Consider the following 13,785-nt stretch of genomic DNA (forward strand, 5'->3'; position numbering starts at 1 on the left):
AAAAAAACCTCCCATTGACTCATAACCAATCATATCTTATTTGCACTTAACGAGCGTTTTCTTAAAACCGTTCCACCAAGCACCAGTGTCTTTCCACTGCCTTTACTGTGTACGTTTTCTGCGATATATCTGTCTTTCCTTCTTTGTTTCTTTATTTCTATATAAAGTTCAAAATGACTTATTACAAACTAAGTTTTGATCCTTAAAAACCATTTATAAGAAATAAGAACGCCCCCCCTTGTAAAGAAAGAGGCCAAAGAATGACAACGGTCTGGCACTGAGTAGTCATATGGAAAGCGGTTGAGCATGAGTTCAGAATCGCACGACAAAGTTGTGGCGAAAGCCATTCGTTTGCCGACAGAAAACTATTCCGTGGAGAAGGAGATCGGTAAGGGTTCATTCGCGGTTGTTTACAAAGGTCTATCGTTAAGAGATGGGAGAAACATAGCTATCAAGGCCGTGTCGAGGTCGAAGCTAAAGAACAAGAAGCTTTTGGAGAATTTGGAGGTCGAAATTGCCATTTTAAAGAAGATCAAACATCCGCATATTGTGGGGTTAATAGATTGTGAGCGGACTTCATCTGATTTCTATTTGATCATGGAATACTGTGCACTAGGTGATTTAACGTTTTTCATAAAGAAGAGGAAGAACCTAGTGCTCAAGCATCCTTTGATAAAGACTGTTTTTGAACATTACCCGCCACCAAGTACGGAACATAATGGATTAAATCGGGTTCTTGTGGTAAACTATTTACAACAACTATCCTCTGCGCTTAAGTTTTTGCGATCTAAGAATCTAGTACACAGAGATATCAAGCCACAGAATTTATTGTTATGCACACCGTTATTAGATTATAATGATCCGAAGACGTTTCATGAGTTGGGGTTTGTGGGAATCTACAATTTACCCATCTTGAAAATCGCGGATTTTGGGTTCGCTAGATTCTTGCCTAATACTTCTCTAGCAGAAACTTTATGCGGGTCACCATTGTACATGGCTCCAGAAATATTAAACTATCAAAAATACAATGCCAAGGCTGATCTTTGGTCAGTAGGAACGGTGCTATACGAAATGTGTTGCGGGAGACCGCCTTTTAAAGCATCAAACCATCTCGAGTTGTTTCAAAAGATTAAAAAGGCCAACGATGAGATTACAGTGCCCTCAAATTGCTATATTGAACCGAAACTGTTCAATCTAATAAGAGGGTTGCTAACTTTTGACCCGGATTCCCGTATGGGGTTCACTGATTTTTTCAATAACGAAGTAGTGACAGAAGATTTGACAAGGTACGAGCAATCGTATGAGCCAGACTTAGAATCCAAGAGTAAAGATGTCGCTGAAAGTAATATGTTTGTTTCAGAATATCTAGTCAAACCATTAAAGCAGCAGGAATCTGCACATATACCACCAACTCAAACTGACGAGAACACTAGTGTACAAACTGGCGTTAGGCGAACCTCAGGTAAAGAGAGGCTCGCAACAAACCATCCACCACATCAACAGATCCACCCAGAAGATAACTCTCAAAACCCAGAACAAAGCTACCAATCTGCAAGTCAGAAGAGGCTAAAGAGCTCTTACAATGATTTGATTTTGGAGAAGGAGTATGTTGTTGTGGAGAAGAAAACTGTCGAAGTAAATTCTTTGGCTGATGATTTTGCTAATAATGGACCCATAACAAACAACCAAGGGGCACAAGTTATAAAACCCTTGAGATACAGAACGTCTTCTTCTAGCGATGCATCAGGAGGAAGAAGAGCCTCTTTAGTGGAGAGAAGGCTTTCGATATCGTCATTAAGCCCGTCGAATGCGTTATCGAAGGCACTAGGGTTAGCTTCTGTAAGGCTTTTCGGATATCAACATAATACAAAGGCTACTTCTTCGCCACCTCAACAAACACTACTGAATCCTCAGATATTTCAGGAGCTAACGGAAAATGCAGTATTGAGGGCTGATCATAAACTAAATCCTTTCAGCGAACAAATGTTGGATTCCAACATAACTCCTGCAGTGGAATCGCTTGCGGCCAAAGCATTTGTCATGTATTCGTTCGCTGAAATGAAATTCTCTCAAATTCTTCCAACTCCTCCTTCTTCAACCGACTATGACCCACTGTCAGATAAACGTCTAAGTAACGGAAGTTGCGCGATAGAGGATGAAGAAGATTTGGATCAAGGCCGCCCACCTTCTAATCAAACTTTGACCTCAGCAACAACAAAGATTTCATCAGCCACCAATGTTGACACTCAAATACCGGCCCCCGAGTTGAAAAAGTTGTGCACCGAATCTTTACTTCTTTATCTAAAAGCTCTTACTATTTTAGCTGCTTCAATGAAATTAACATCAAAATGGTGGTATGAAAATGAAAGTAAAAACTGCACTTTGAAGCTAAACATTTTGGTGCAGTGGATTAGAGATCGCTTTAACGAATGCTTAGACAAGGCTGAATTTTTGCGTTTAAAGCTCCATGCTATTAATACATCACCAAATTCCCAATGGTCAGATGATGACCCTGTAATTTTTGTTGAAAAGTTAATATACGATCGTGCTTTAGATATATCTAGAAATGCTGCAAGAATGGAAATGGAAAGTGGGAATTACAATACTTGTGAACTAGCCTATGCTACTTCATTATGGATGTTAGAAATTTTGCTGGACGAAAATTTTCAATTCAACGAAGTCTATGATGACGAGTATGCATCAAATATCACCTCCTTAGACGAATCAGATAAGGAAATGATAAAGAAATACATTTCAAGTATTGCTAATAGGTTAAAGGCACTAAAATCCAAAATGGTTTAGGATTGATCATCTTTTGGATTGGGTTTTTTACAATTTACATTTTATATAATGATTATATATATATGGATTAGGGTTTTTTCCATTAAACACTTACTACTTTTTTTTTGAAACGATACCGATATCGTTTAGTAGTAAAATAAGATTATATCTATGAATAGAATGACTTATTATAATAAATTAAATACCAAATTAAAAATTTCCAAACTTCAAATACGAAACAAAACGGGAGATGCAAATATAAAGCGTTTCAACTTTTGACAAAATAACTCAAATGTCGCTCAAAGGACCTCTATAGTACTATTGGAGCCTTGGTTTGTACGTTGTTGTTCTTCCTGAATCCTCCGTTGATTCTCTTCTTCCTTCTTCTTTTGTTCTTTTTCTGCCTTTCTGCGTTTTTCTGCTTCATTTTTAAGCTCATTCTCGAGCGTTTTCATTTTTTCGTCCAATTCCTTCAATTCTTTATCAGTGTTTTTCCGTTTGTCATCGATGAACTTCTTGAACTTCTTTACCCTTTCTGCAAGTAAATCTCCTGTCCTCTTATCTTGCCCTGCCTTAAGAAGTTCTTCCTTTTCTAACCTCGAAACTCTGATATCTGCAAAACCCTTTGCTTGTCTTTCAGGGAACGCCTCGAAATACTCTTCAAATTGAACAAAAAGCTCTTTGTCCGCTCCATTATTGGAAAGAGCTTTTATCGTCTGAGCGAACATAAGTTCATGGAACTCGGAGAAAAGAGTTTCATTGACGATTACTCTTGATGATTCAGATTCCGGAGTCATATTGCTTAATAACGTAAATGAGTCAACATCACTATGGAAGAACCTGTTATCTATATCACAGTTACAATTTAAGACATTGCGTAGTAACAGTTCATTGATATCAGATGTAGAAATTGGACAACTTTGCTTAGTTGATAGATACTTTTCGGGTTTTATCTCGCCAAGTAAAGTATTCTTAAGTTTTGAGTCAAACATGCCAACGTCGCTGACGGCTAAATCATCGAACACCATGAGATCTTTGCGAACTGTCAGCTCCTTTTCAGAATCCCAAGCTGATTTGAAAGTGGCTTCACTATACACTATAGCGAAATATGCTGTCATTATTTCACTTGCAGACCAAGGTTCATTAAATTTCAACCTCATTTCATCCATAAAGCGAACGAAAGAAAGATACTGTTTTGTATTGAAAAATGCAGTTTTACCAACGAGAAACGTTTCCGTATCAATAATTACTCCGTTATAATTGTTGTAATCATCAATGAGATAATGCGATAGTTTGATGTTTTTCTTTTCTTGCAAAGAACGCAGTGTTTCATTGAAAGATTGGGATATCTTTGAGTCAAGATTTTTATCCATGAAGACAATACCAACGTTAGTATTCGAATCACTTGTAAACCTTTCAAAGATATCGTACCTCACATCACCATCGAACACAGTGCCGGGTTCTAATTTTACAAAATAGTCATACTGAGTCACTGCGTCTAAATTGAAAATATCGCTTGATAAAAGGCGAGAGAAACTGATTGAGTATGGATCATACAGTTTTGAATACTTCTTCGTGTGTAATTCCCACTTGTCTAACAAATCGGAGAAATATTTTCCTATATGGAGTTGTTGCAGCTTACTGTAATATTCGAATCTGTGTTCCCTCTTTGCAGTAAATTCATCTAACAAAGACGTGACTGCCTCCGCATCAGAATTACGAGTCAACAACTCTTGATCTGTGAGGGGTTCCTTAATGTGAACAAATTCGATCAATCCAGAAGCAATATTGCGCAACTGCATTATTATTTTCTTCTCGAACAATTCGATATGTGACACAATGACCCATGGATAATGATACTCCTTGTTATAGTGAGATTCCACAGATTCCATGGTTCTTTTTAAAGTCGAGAGCTGATTCAAGTTCCTTACATGGATCAGTATGCATGCATTAATGTTTTTTTCAGTGTTTTGCGAAAGTTCACCAGACTCCCTCGAAGTACTGTTTATTCGTTGCCAAAAATCAACCATGTTTGCCTTGGTATAAGAGTGAGACCCAGCTAAAGAGTCGAATTTCACTTTAAAGTTTTCCAAGGATCCAAATGCTCGTGCGTAGGACTTTTTACCCCACCCAAACCGGTAAGTTCCTGAATTTTTGCTTCTGTAGCTATTATTAACAACACCATTCAGATCAGCCAGTTGGACCATTTCTAATGCTTTCTGCACCTCAGTGGAATCAAAAGCCTCATTCTGGTTCTTCCCTTCAAAATTTATAGGACCAGAACCGTACCTTGAATTATAATAAGCATCACTTATGCCATTGGCAGCATCGCCCGATCTGCTGAAAGTCCAGTGTTCATAGAAAACCAGTACCAAGATACAAGCTAAAATCCCACCCAAGACAGGTCTGGGATGATTTTTCAAGTGTGCCATCTCACACAACAGACACCTAAGACTAGCTTATCGATGAAAATCACCCTCTAGAGAGTGCCTGCCAGTCTTGAACTCGATGATCTGTTAAAAGATTCCCATCACATCTAATTAACTCAGTAAATTTATACTCTATACAGGAAAAGTGCTCTCGAGATATTCGGAATTGAGCACCCCTCCAAAATATTGTTTTTGGGGGCCCGAAAATTTTCTGGTTTGAAATTTCGAAATTTCGAAATTTCCAGCTTTACAACATGTAAGAAATTAGAAATAGGTTAAAATATTCTTTTAGACACGTAAACAGGACAGTTTAAAACGCGGTTTTATGGTATATGCAGGTCACTGAACTGTGAACAACCTCGTGATATATTGTGAGATAGAATTGCGACTGTTTTATTTGGTCTTTTATTGTTGTTGGGAACGCTATTTTTCTTTTTTTTGTTTCGTTTCTCCACACAAGGGTAAAGTAAAATAAAGGATGTTTAAACAGTTGACTCAGATCGGTAAGAACCTTACCGATGAGCTGGCTAAAGGTCTGAACGAGGAACTCAATGGGATTAATCCAGATCAATTGGATAAAACAGGACCGTATGCGGATCTTCCCAGTGATGTTCAAGTGAAGTTGAGAAAGTTCGATAAGTATGAGCAAAAATATCCATTGTTATTACAGGCTTATAAGAACGAGAAATTGAAGACAGAGAAGGTGGAGCAATTTCAAAAGGTTTTAAGTGAGTGCACGCCAGTTTCAGATATTTCTGACGTGGATTCTTTAAAAAGTTACTTCAGTACGGTAAACCAGAAGACTGATATGTTGAATAACGAAGTGAAAAGGTTGACTTTGGAAAATACACAGCTATCTCAAGAGTTAGAGAAGGTAGATACTCATGAGCTAGAGCAAGTAAAGGGTGAATTGGATAAATCAACTACGTCAGTGGAGAATTTGGAGAAAGAAGTAGTTAGCTTAAAGCAGGAAATTTCTACGAAAGATCAACTGATAGATTCTTTCAAAAACAAAATTGAAGAATTAACTTCGACACCTTCTTCAGTAGATAGTAGCAGTGCAACATCAGCCCAAGAGACGACAGAAAATACAGCATCCAGTACTGCGCAGCCAACAGCATCAGGAAAAAAAAAGAACCAGAAGAAAAAAAAGGGGAAGGCTAATAATAACAATAATCTCCAAAACAATAATGCTAATGCCGGTGCTGCCGAGACTGCCGCAGCTGCTCCGGCTACTGAGCCAAATCAAAAGGCTAAAGATATAACAGAAGCAATTACTCTCCGTGTAAAATTAGATACATTGCAAGCAGATTACGATAAGTTGAATAAGGAATATGAATTACTAACGTCCACGAAGGCAGACCTTGCAAAATTGAAAGAAACTATTAAGATCAAGGATGAAGAACTAGAAAGTGTCAGAGATATGTTGAAAGACGTTGGAAACGATCTAGTGGCTGCTCAAGATCAGCTAAAGTCCAAGAACGATGCTTCAGCTGAAGTTAATAATTTGAAACTACAACTCGAATCGTTGAGGTCTAACAATGCGGATAATTTGAAGTCCTATGAGTTGAAGCAGAACGAATTAAACAACGAAATTGCATCGTTGAAGAAAAATGAATCCTCATTGCGCCAAACAGTAGCACAAAAAGAGAAAATTATCGATTACCTTGAAAACCAGGTTAAAGAATATAGCTCCAAAGAATCTGAATATAAGAACGAAATTGAACTGCAAAAGAAGGAGAATTCAGCTTTTGTGAAACGAATTGAGAATCTAAACAAAGAAACCGCGAAATGGAAGAATGAATCTCAGAAGAACAACGGTAACTTAGAAAGTTATATCAAAGAAAATGGAAAATTAAGTGAGAGACTGGAAGTACTGCAGGAAAAACTCGAAACACTACAAAATTTGAAGTCAAATTCTAATGACCAAGTGGAAACTATCAGGAAGCAATGTGAAGAGCTTTCATTCAAATTAAAGGATGCTAATAAAAAAATACTATCTCTAGAAGACGAGTTGAATGAAAACGCTAACATTCTACAAGAGAGAAACAGAGAGACTACTACCATGAGAAAGATGCTAAATGAACTTCAAACCGATAAAAGTAATAGAGTGAAGGAATTAGAAAGCAGACTTCATTTCGCCGTTGAAGAGAAATCAAAGATAGAGAATGAGTTGCAAATGGAACTAACTAGAAAATCCCAAGATCTCAAACAACTCAAACAGAAAAACACGCAACTGCAATCTGTTAACCACGATCAACTAATAAAGATTGAGCAATATTCAGCCGAGATTGAGGAGTTGAAATCCACTTTTGAAAGAATGAAGAGGTCAAACAATGTTAGCCAAGAAGACACGTCTGAACTTGATTCAATCGTTAAATCATTAAAGGAAGCTCTTGTAAAGAGTGAAAAGAAACAAAGGGAGATTATGAACACTAACGTTGAACTCAAAGAACTAAATAATGATTTGAACAAAAAATTTGATAGATTGAGTAAGAACTATAAAAACTTATCGTTACAAATCAGTAAAACTAAGGACTTAGAACCCAAATCTGCAAGAAGTAGCCCACATCCATCAAGGTCAGGTTCTATTGTACAGGACACTATTTCATCACCAATAAGTTCAACACAATCAGAGATTAATGAAAAGATTGCATACATAAAAAACGTGTTACTTGGATTCTTAGAACACAGAGATCAGCGTGATCAGTTATTACCCGTTGTTACGACGTTATTGCAATTGGATAGTAATGATGAAAAAAGGTTATTGCTATCATTGAAATGATAGTTTATATCTAAATATATACTATAGTTTACATATAAAGTTGTAACAATCATAACACAATCTTATTTCTGCTTTCTCTTTTTCCTGGTTCAAATGTCGAACTCCTTAATGTAATTGATTCCGTTGAAACACTCCGCAGCGGTCATCTGGTCATCCCCAATGATGTTATCTATCTTCATTGCAATGTCAACGGTTTTCCTGTTACCATCATGTTCAAGGATCAAACCGGAAGAGGTGCGTTCCCATAATTTGACATCATTCAAAATATCAGATTCGGATCTTAGGAAAGGATTAGAGACGGTCAACCAATCCAAAGTATCATGATCCCAAAGCACCGATTGTAATCCAAACTGTCTTGCAATGGAACGAACCCTGTTGTCGATCCCCCCATAAGGAGGTCTAAACCATTTCGGCAAATGGTTTCCGGTCGCGTTCATGGCCCATATAGACCATTCTAATTGAGCAATAATTTCTTCATTGGTTAAACTTGGTAAGAAAGGATGTGACCAAGTATGTGTACCAATCAAATGGTCCTTTTCCATGATCTTACGGTATATTTCCGGATGATCCACAACGTTCATACCAAGGGTGAAAAAAGTAGTCTTGTGCTTCAAATGATCTAATAGTGTTAAAGTATGATGAGATGGCCCATCATCGAAAGTTTGAGATAGTTTCTCACAAGAATGAACATCATCGGGTTCAACACATTTGTGACAATCAAAAGAGCACGATTCCCTCGGGTTCACGTTACATCTACCCTCTTTGTACGGTTCCCATTTCTCAATCTTGTCGAAATCAATGAAATCCAACGGAATGTAAGGTGGATTGGAACCTGGCCATTCAGTTAAACCTGTGAAGGCAGTTAACCACTCAGGGAATGGAGTTTTCGCCTGAGATCTTGGTGATCTCCCAATCGGGAACCTAAACTCTTGTTCTATAGCCAAACCGTTGTCTTTAGCTACAGATAGTGGATCCTTATTCGAAGTATCAATAACGGCTGCATATGCAGTCGCTATTGAGACAACGGAACATTGTAGTAAAATGAGTGTCGAGACCATCTTGATATACACTTACTTGGTGATAAAGTTAAGTAAATTGTTATGCAGGGTTGTACTGCTGCTATTTAAACATGTAATATTGGAGTAAAAAAAAGGTCGTTAGTGGACGTAAATACCATTTATGCTGGTGATTTAAACACTGTAGATCGATGTATCGGCTAGTAATATTTCGCTGCTGTCATATTATCTTTTGTGACAGTTTCAATACATTTGGAAACTGAACTGACGCGCGACAGTATATTACCCGGATACACGACAGAACCACCAAAAGCATTCGCTGTTACCCGGAAACACAGAATTCAAGCTTTATTTTTTCTGTTTTGAGATTTCAGTTTCTACAGCCTCCCCATTGATCCCTATTTGAAAGTCCATTCATCCTCAAAACAACTTAAGAAAAACGACACTCTGACTCAGAACACTATTCAACGTACTTTGGTCCTGTAACATACTCTCATTGACCAATGAAATCAATTAGAATCATATATACCGCATGGTGTGGCTGAAAAATTGAAAACGGTTCTAGAACCGGGGGGAGTGGAACCAGTTTCCACAGAAACAACGGTGAGTTCTACTGTTGTCCCAGTGAACATTGTTCTATATGTTGACATAGTACAGTAAACGAGAATAAGGCCAACAGATAGGGGAAATAACGTGGGGCTACTTATCGAACTTCCAGCGGCTGTAAAGAGTTTCAAGTCCGGAAAATGGGGGGTGGAACCTGGCTTCCTCTCAGACCAGCCTGTAGCAGCTATGTTAATCGGCCGGTCTCCTTTTTCCTTTATAGGACAAATTGTGTCAAGAAAACATGGCAGGGATTCTTGTTACCCGGATATTGGACGGACGAAGTAGTGAAACACCCAGACCCTACACTAAAAAGTTTCAGGAAGCGCGGATGAATGGGGAAGAAACCGTTTAAACGACACTATGAAAAGCCAAAAAGGACAGAAAGAGAAAAAAAAAAAAGTGGATCAGAGATAATCACGTAACGTAACTACTCATAGTAAAGTGCATAATCCAACAATGGACTAAAGTATCTTCTTTTGCTTTGGATCTCCTGATTTCAAGGTGTTTGCTTCGATACGTCGAAATGCCTTACTAATTATTGGTCTGGACGAAAGATAAAAAAATATTAGTACTATTATTATTATTATTATTATTATTACTCTTATTACCCACTCTACGGCCAATGTCCCTTATCTATTTACAAAATCAGGTTACGGCCAATGGCCCTTGAAACCTGGAAAGAACATGTGGGATCTTTGGTTCAAGGAAAAATATATATAAGGAGCTGGTTCATAGTTGAGTGTCTTGTAACTTATGGATGTCATCTGTTGTTCTTTTATATTGTATATTATATTCACTCCCACCTCATCAATCAAAAGTCTATTGAATAGCAACAGATTTCATCAAAAAGCATCACTTACACACAAAACTATCAAGAAAAAATGTTCACCAACTCTATTAAATTGTTAAACACTTCTTCTAAGTGCTACATTCCAAAGAAAACCATCAAATCTACAACTTTCCCAAAACAACTACATACTTTGGGTTTACAATACAAGACACAACCATCCGTTAACGCATACAGCTATGCTTTGGCTTTGAAAGCTGACATAAAAGATCAAAGACCAACTGTTATCAGTTCGGACTCCGATGAAGTGGCTACTGTTTCTGATCACGTGAGAGTATAAGATTTTCCTCTCTGCTTATGACTGCTACCTCTACACAAATCATAAAGCTTTCACTTCTCTGGGTTAAAATTTGACACTCGTTTCACACCGTTATTTAGCTGATGAAGAAGTTTTCGCATTGTTCTTTTAATTGGATTTTTAATTACGGCGTTCTTTCGAAACTGGCTTTTGGAAGAATAAAGTAACTTTTCTTTACATCTGTTTTATGATGATGAAGTCCGTCAATTTTTTCCTTCGAACCTTATTTTATGCTAATGTGGTATATTACCCATATCACACTCTTTTTTACCCTCCCCCTTTTTATTACTTGAGAATCGGAGTCTGAGTAATAATCACACGCACACACGCCTACTTATATATAATTACTATCACTCACTCACTTTTCTATACTGTGTATGCTCTCTTCTCTTTTAGGTTAGACAATGCAATGAATATCTTTCTCTTTTCTGGTTGAACAAAAATGTGTCATTACATTATAATTTTAACTATTAATAAATTATTTTATCATACCAAACTCCATCTATATTGTTCCCTCTTAAGCTGTGGTTCACCTTATTTTCGAACCGTAATGGATCTTCAATTAACGTCTTTGCTGCATCTTTATTCAAGGGATCCCTACCATTTGGTTCATGGAATAGGAAAAGTATCCCGATGATGATACTTTGAATATCTAATGCTGGTGTCCAGTCCTCTCTAAGGAGATTCAAACACACGTTCCCATCTATATCGATATTAGGATGGTATATCCTATGCATGCATTTCACCACTGGTGGTTCCATCGGGTAAGTATCCTTAATGAATACATTGAAGTAATATGTCCCACCAGCATAGTAGCCGATATCTGGCTTAATTGCCAGATTGACCCTCATTGGATTCTCATCTAAATATGTAGTATATTCACATATCTGTTCTGAGAGATCGATGTTCTCTAAATCCTTCTTAAGTCTTATCAATGATGGCTTGATGACTTGTGGTGTAGTTTCTTGTCCCTGCCCTTCCTTAGCTTTCGCCTTGGCCTCTGCTAGAGCTCGAAGTTTGAGCATTGATTATGAAAATTGATAATTTGAAGTTGATACAGAGTGGTACCAGTTTATATCCGTTGTACGAAGCCTGCCCTTTATTCAAATAAAAAGGTTTCTTCTGGGATCAGTAGTTCTTTCTCAAATTTGGATTTTTCATTGCATACCGAAATACATATAACTACTATCAAAACGTAAAAGGTCGACAAGGAAAGAGGACGAAAGAAGCTACGGTTATCTAATTGCTCACTGGTCACCATAAGGGCCACCAGATTCATATTACAAAGAACAGTATCTGTTCACGCAACAACTGAAATATTGATGCGTTTCCCTTAAAAAGGACTAATCTTCCTAAGCGTTATAACTGAAATATTCGCATCTAACTGAATATTGAAAATAAGGTTTGATCCCAATGTGATGAGCTTTGAAGAAAAAGGAAGATATAGTAGAGATAGCCCACTCCCTAGTGAAGCAGGACCTTCACTTGGTGGTGACCATCCAAATATTTTATAGATGAGCGTGCCGCAGTTGCCAGGTTTGACATATGATCCTGTAAGGAAGAGATATTTCAAAGAACAAGCTGGTGATAGAAAGAACAAAAAGGAATCAAAGTTGCCAGATGGTCTTAACAGGTCAGTGGCACACAAAGAGTACGTGAAATGCGTAGATGCACTCATAGAAGGCCATCCACTACCGCGTCCCGAATGGTTCAGGTTTCAGAATAAAACACTTCAACTGGCGACTACGTACACTTTGCCCTCATTCATCTCTCAGCAGGGGCCCAGTGAAATCCAAATGGGACGAACTGGTCACTCCATTATACTGAACGATGCAAGTTTCCGTCTCTTTGAATTATCTATCGATGAGTCTGATGATTCCTTCAAAGTTTCATTTAATAGAGACTCATCCGCCCATGAAACGGTAACGTACTTCAAAACATGCGACCAATTTACCATCAGTATAAACCGCTTCAATGATTTCAATTTCAACACAGAGAAAATAATGGCAGGAGGAAAGTTGAAACTACCTGAAGTTATTGATGTGAACTCATTTGAAAATGAGACAGATACATATCTTCTGTTTCTATCATCCCGAGCGTACCAGTTGATTCAATATAACGGAACTCGATTGAAGACTTCAAAAGAGAATAAACTTCCGAAAAAATTCGGCGACGCAATGAGCTGTATCTTGCTTGGGCAGGATGTATTCCTCATTGGATTCAGAAATGGTTCAGTAATGATTTTTGATACTGGCAACAATAATGGAGGGGGCCCCAAGGCATATACATGGTTCAAATCGGATGGGCCTATAATTTCAATTACTCGAACAGCAAATGAGCCCGAATCAGATTTACTCTTGTCAATTGGGAAATATCCATTTCAGAAACTTATTTTGCTGAATCATAGAGGTAAAATATTGGCAGAATTTCAAAGCAGGTACTCCAACTTATCCAAGAACAAGGAAATACTCTCTATAATAAGAAATGAGGAATTGCATTGCGCCCTATACGGGAAGCGATTAGAAACAGAAGTCGATATGTTCTCTTTGAACACACCAAACTTGAAGTTTCCAGTGAATCTCAATTGGAATTGGGCGGGGTATGCAGAGATACTTGATATTTTACCATACAATCGTGAGGAAACCGTGCTTTTCCCTTTAGAAAAATGCTACATCAGAAAGCGATCCATCGCCAACGTCATTTTCCACAAATACAATACATATGGGCTGGATTCTACTAGGGTTTTAATTCTTATCAGAGACAACCATAACACTCTAGAAATCAAAGAGTACGTGTTTTAATCATCCCGATATATATATTTATCTACTTATGTATGGATGGGAATTAAGTGCTTATTCACGTGACAGATAATTTTATTTTCTGTCGCTGCAGAAACCTGTCGAGACTCAACACTCATGGAAAAAACCTTTAAATTCTAGCTTCAAGTAGCGAAACATACATTGAGAGGCTTCTATTGACACATTTTAGTAAGGCAACAGCAGCAGCAATAAGCCAGCATATAT

The 13,785-nt window shown here is 37.7% G+C and overlaps 7 protein-coding genes across 7 annotated transcripts; 4 read left to right on the forward strand and 3 right to left on the reverse strand.

The window, feature by feature from the left end:
* Positions 1-306: 306 nt before the first annotated feature.
* Positions 307-2,802, forward strand: ATG1 (serine/threonine protein kinase ATG1; the record flags this gene model as incomplete). Its single annotated transcript, XM_452967.1, has 1 exon — positions 307-2,802. One exon carries the CDS (start codon positions 307-309, stop codon positions 2,800-2,802), a length of 2,496 nt encoding a protein of 831 aa, XP_452967.1.
* A 278-nt stretch (positions 2,803-3,080) lies between these two features.
* Positions 3,081-5,213, reverse strand: KLLA0_C17182g (uncharacterized protein; the record flags this gene model as incomplete). The annotated part of the gene is made up of 1 exon (XM_452968.1): positions 3,081-5,213. The coding sequence occupies one exon, from the start codon at positions 5,211-5,213 to the stop codon at positions 3,081-3,083; it is 2,133 nt and encodes a 710-aa protein (XP_452968.1).
* Positions 5,214-5,688: 475 nt separating this feature from the next.
* On the forward strand, positions 5,689-7,995 carry IMH1 (Imh1p; the record flags this gene model as incomplete). The annotated part of the gene is made up of 1 exon (XM_452969.1): positions 5,689-7,995. One exon carries the CDS (start codon positions 5,689-5,691, stop codon positions 7,993-7,995), a length of 2,307 nt encoding a protein of 768 aa, XP_452969.1.
* Positions 7,996-8,084: 89 nt separating this feature from the next.
* Positions 8,085-9,053, reverse strand: KLLA0_C17226g (uncharacterized protein; the record flags this gene model as incomplete). The annotated part of the gene is made up of 1 exon (XM_452970.1): positions 8,085-9,053. The coding sequence occupies one exon, from the start codon at positions 9,051-9,053 to the stop codon at positions 8,085-8,087; it is 969 nt and encodes a 322-aa protein (XP_452970.1).
* Positions 9,054-10,498: 1,445 nt separating this feature from the next.
* Positions 10,499-10,744, forward strand: DPA10 (Dpa10p; the record flags this gene model as incomplete). The annotated part of the gene is made up of 1 exon (XM_002999315.1): positions 10,499-10,744. One exon carries the CDS (start codon positions 10,499-10,501, stop codon positions 10,742-10,744), a length of 246 nt encoding a protein of 81 aa, XP_002999361.1.
* A 488-nt stretch (positions 10,745-11,232) lies between these two features.
* UBC12 (NEDD8-conjugating protein UBC12) lies at positions 11,233-11,787 on the reverse strand (the record flags this gene model as incomplete). Its single annotated transcript, XM_452971.1, has 1 exon — positions 11,233-11,787. One exon carries the CDS (start codon positions 11,785-11,787, stop codon positions 11,233-11,235), a length of 555 nt encoding a protein of 184 aa, XP_452971.1.
* Positions 11,788-12,276: 489 nt separating this feature from the next.
* On the forward strand, positions 12,277-13,563 carry KLLA0_C17270g (uncharacterized protein; the record flags this gene model as incomplete). Its single annotated transcript, XM_452972.1, has 1 exon — positions 12,277-13,563. One exon carries the CDS (start codon positions 12,277-12,279, stop codon positions 13,561-13,563), a length of 1,287 nt encoding a protein of 428 aa, XP_452972.1.
* Between the last annotated feature and the right edge of the window lie 222 nt (positions 13,564-13,785).

This window comes from Kluyveromyces lactis (assembly GCF_000002515.2).
Source record: "Kluyveromyces lactis strain NRRL Y-1140 chromosome C complete sequence".
NCBI lineage: Eukaryota > Fungi > Ascomycota > Saccharomycetes > Saccharomycetales > Saccharomycetaceae > Kluyveromyces > Kluyveromyces lactis.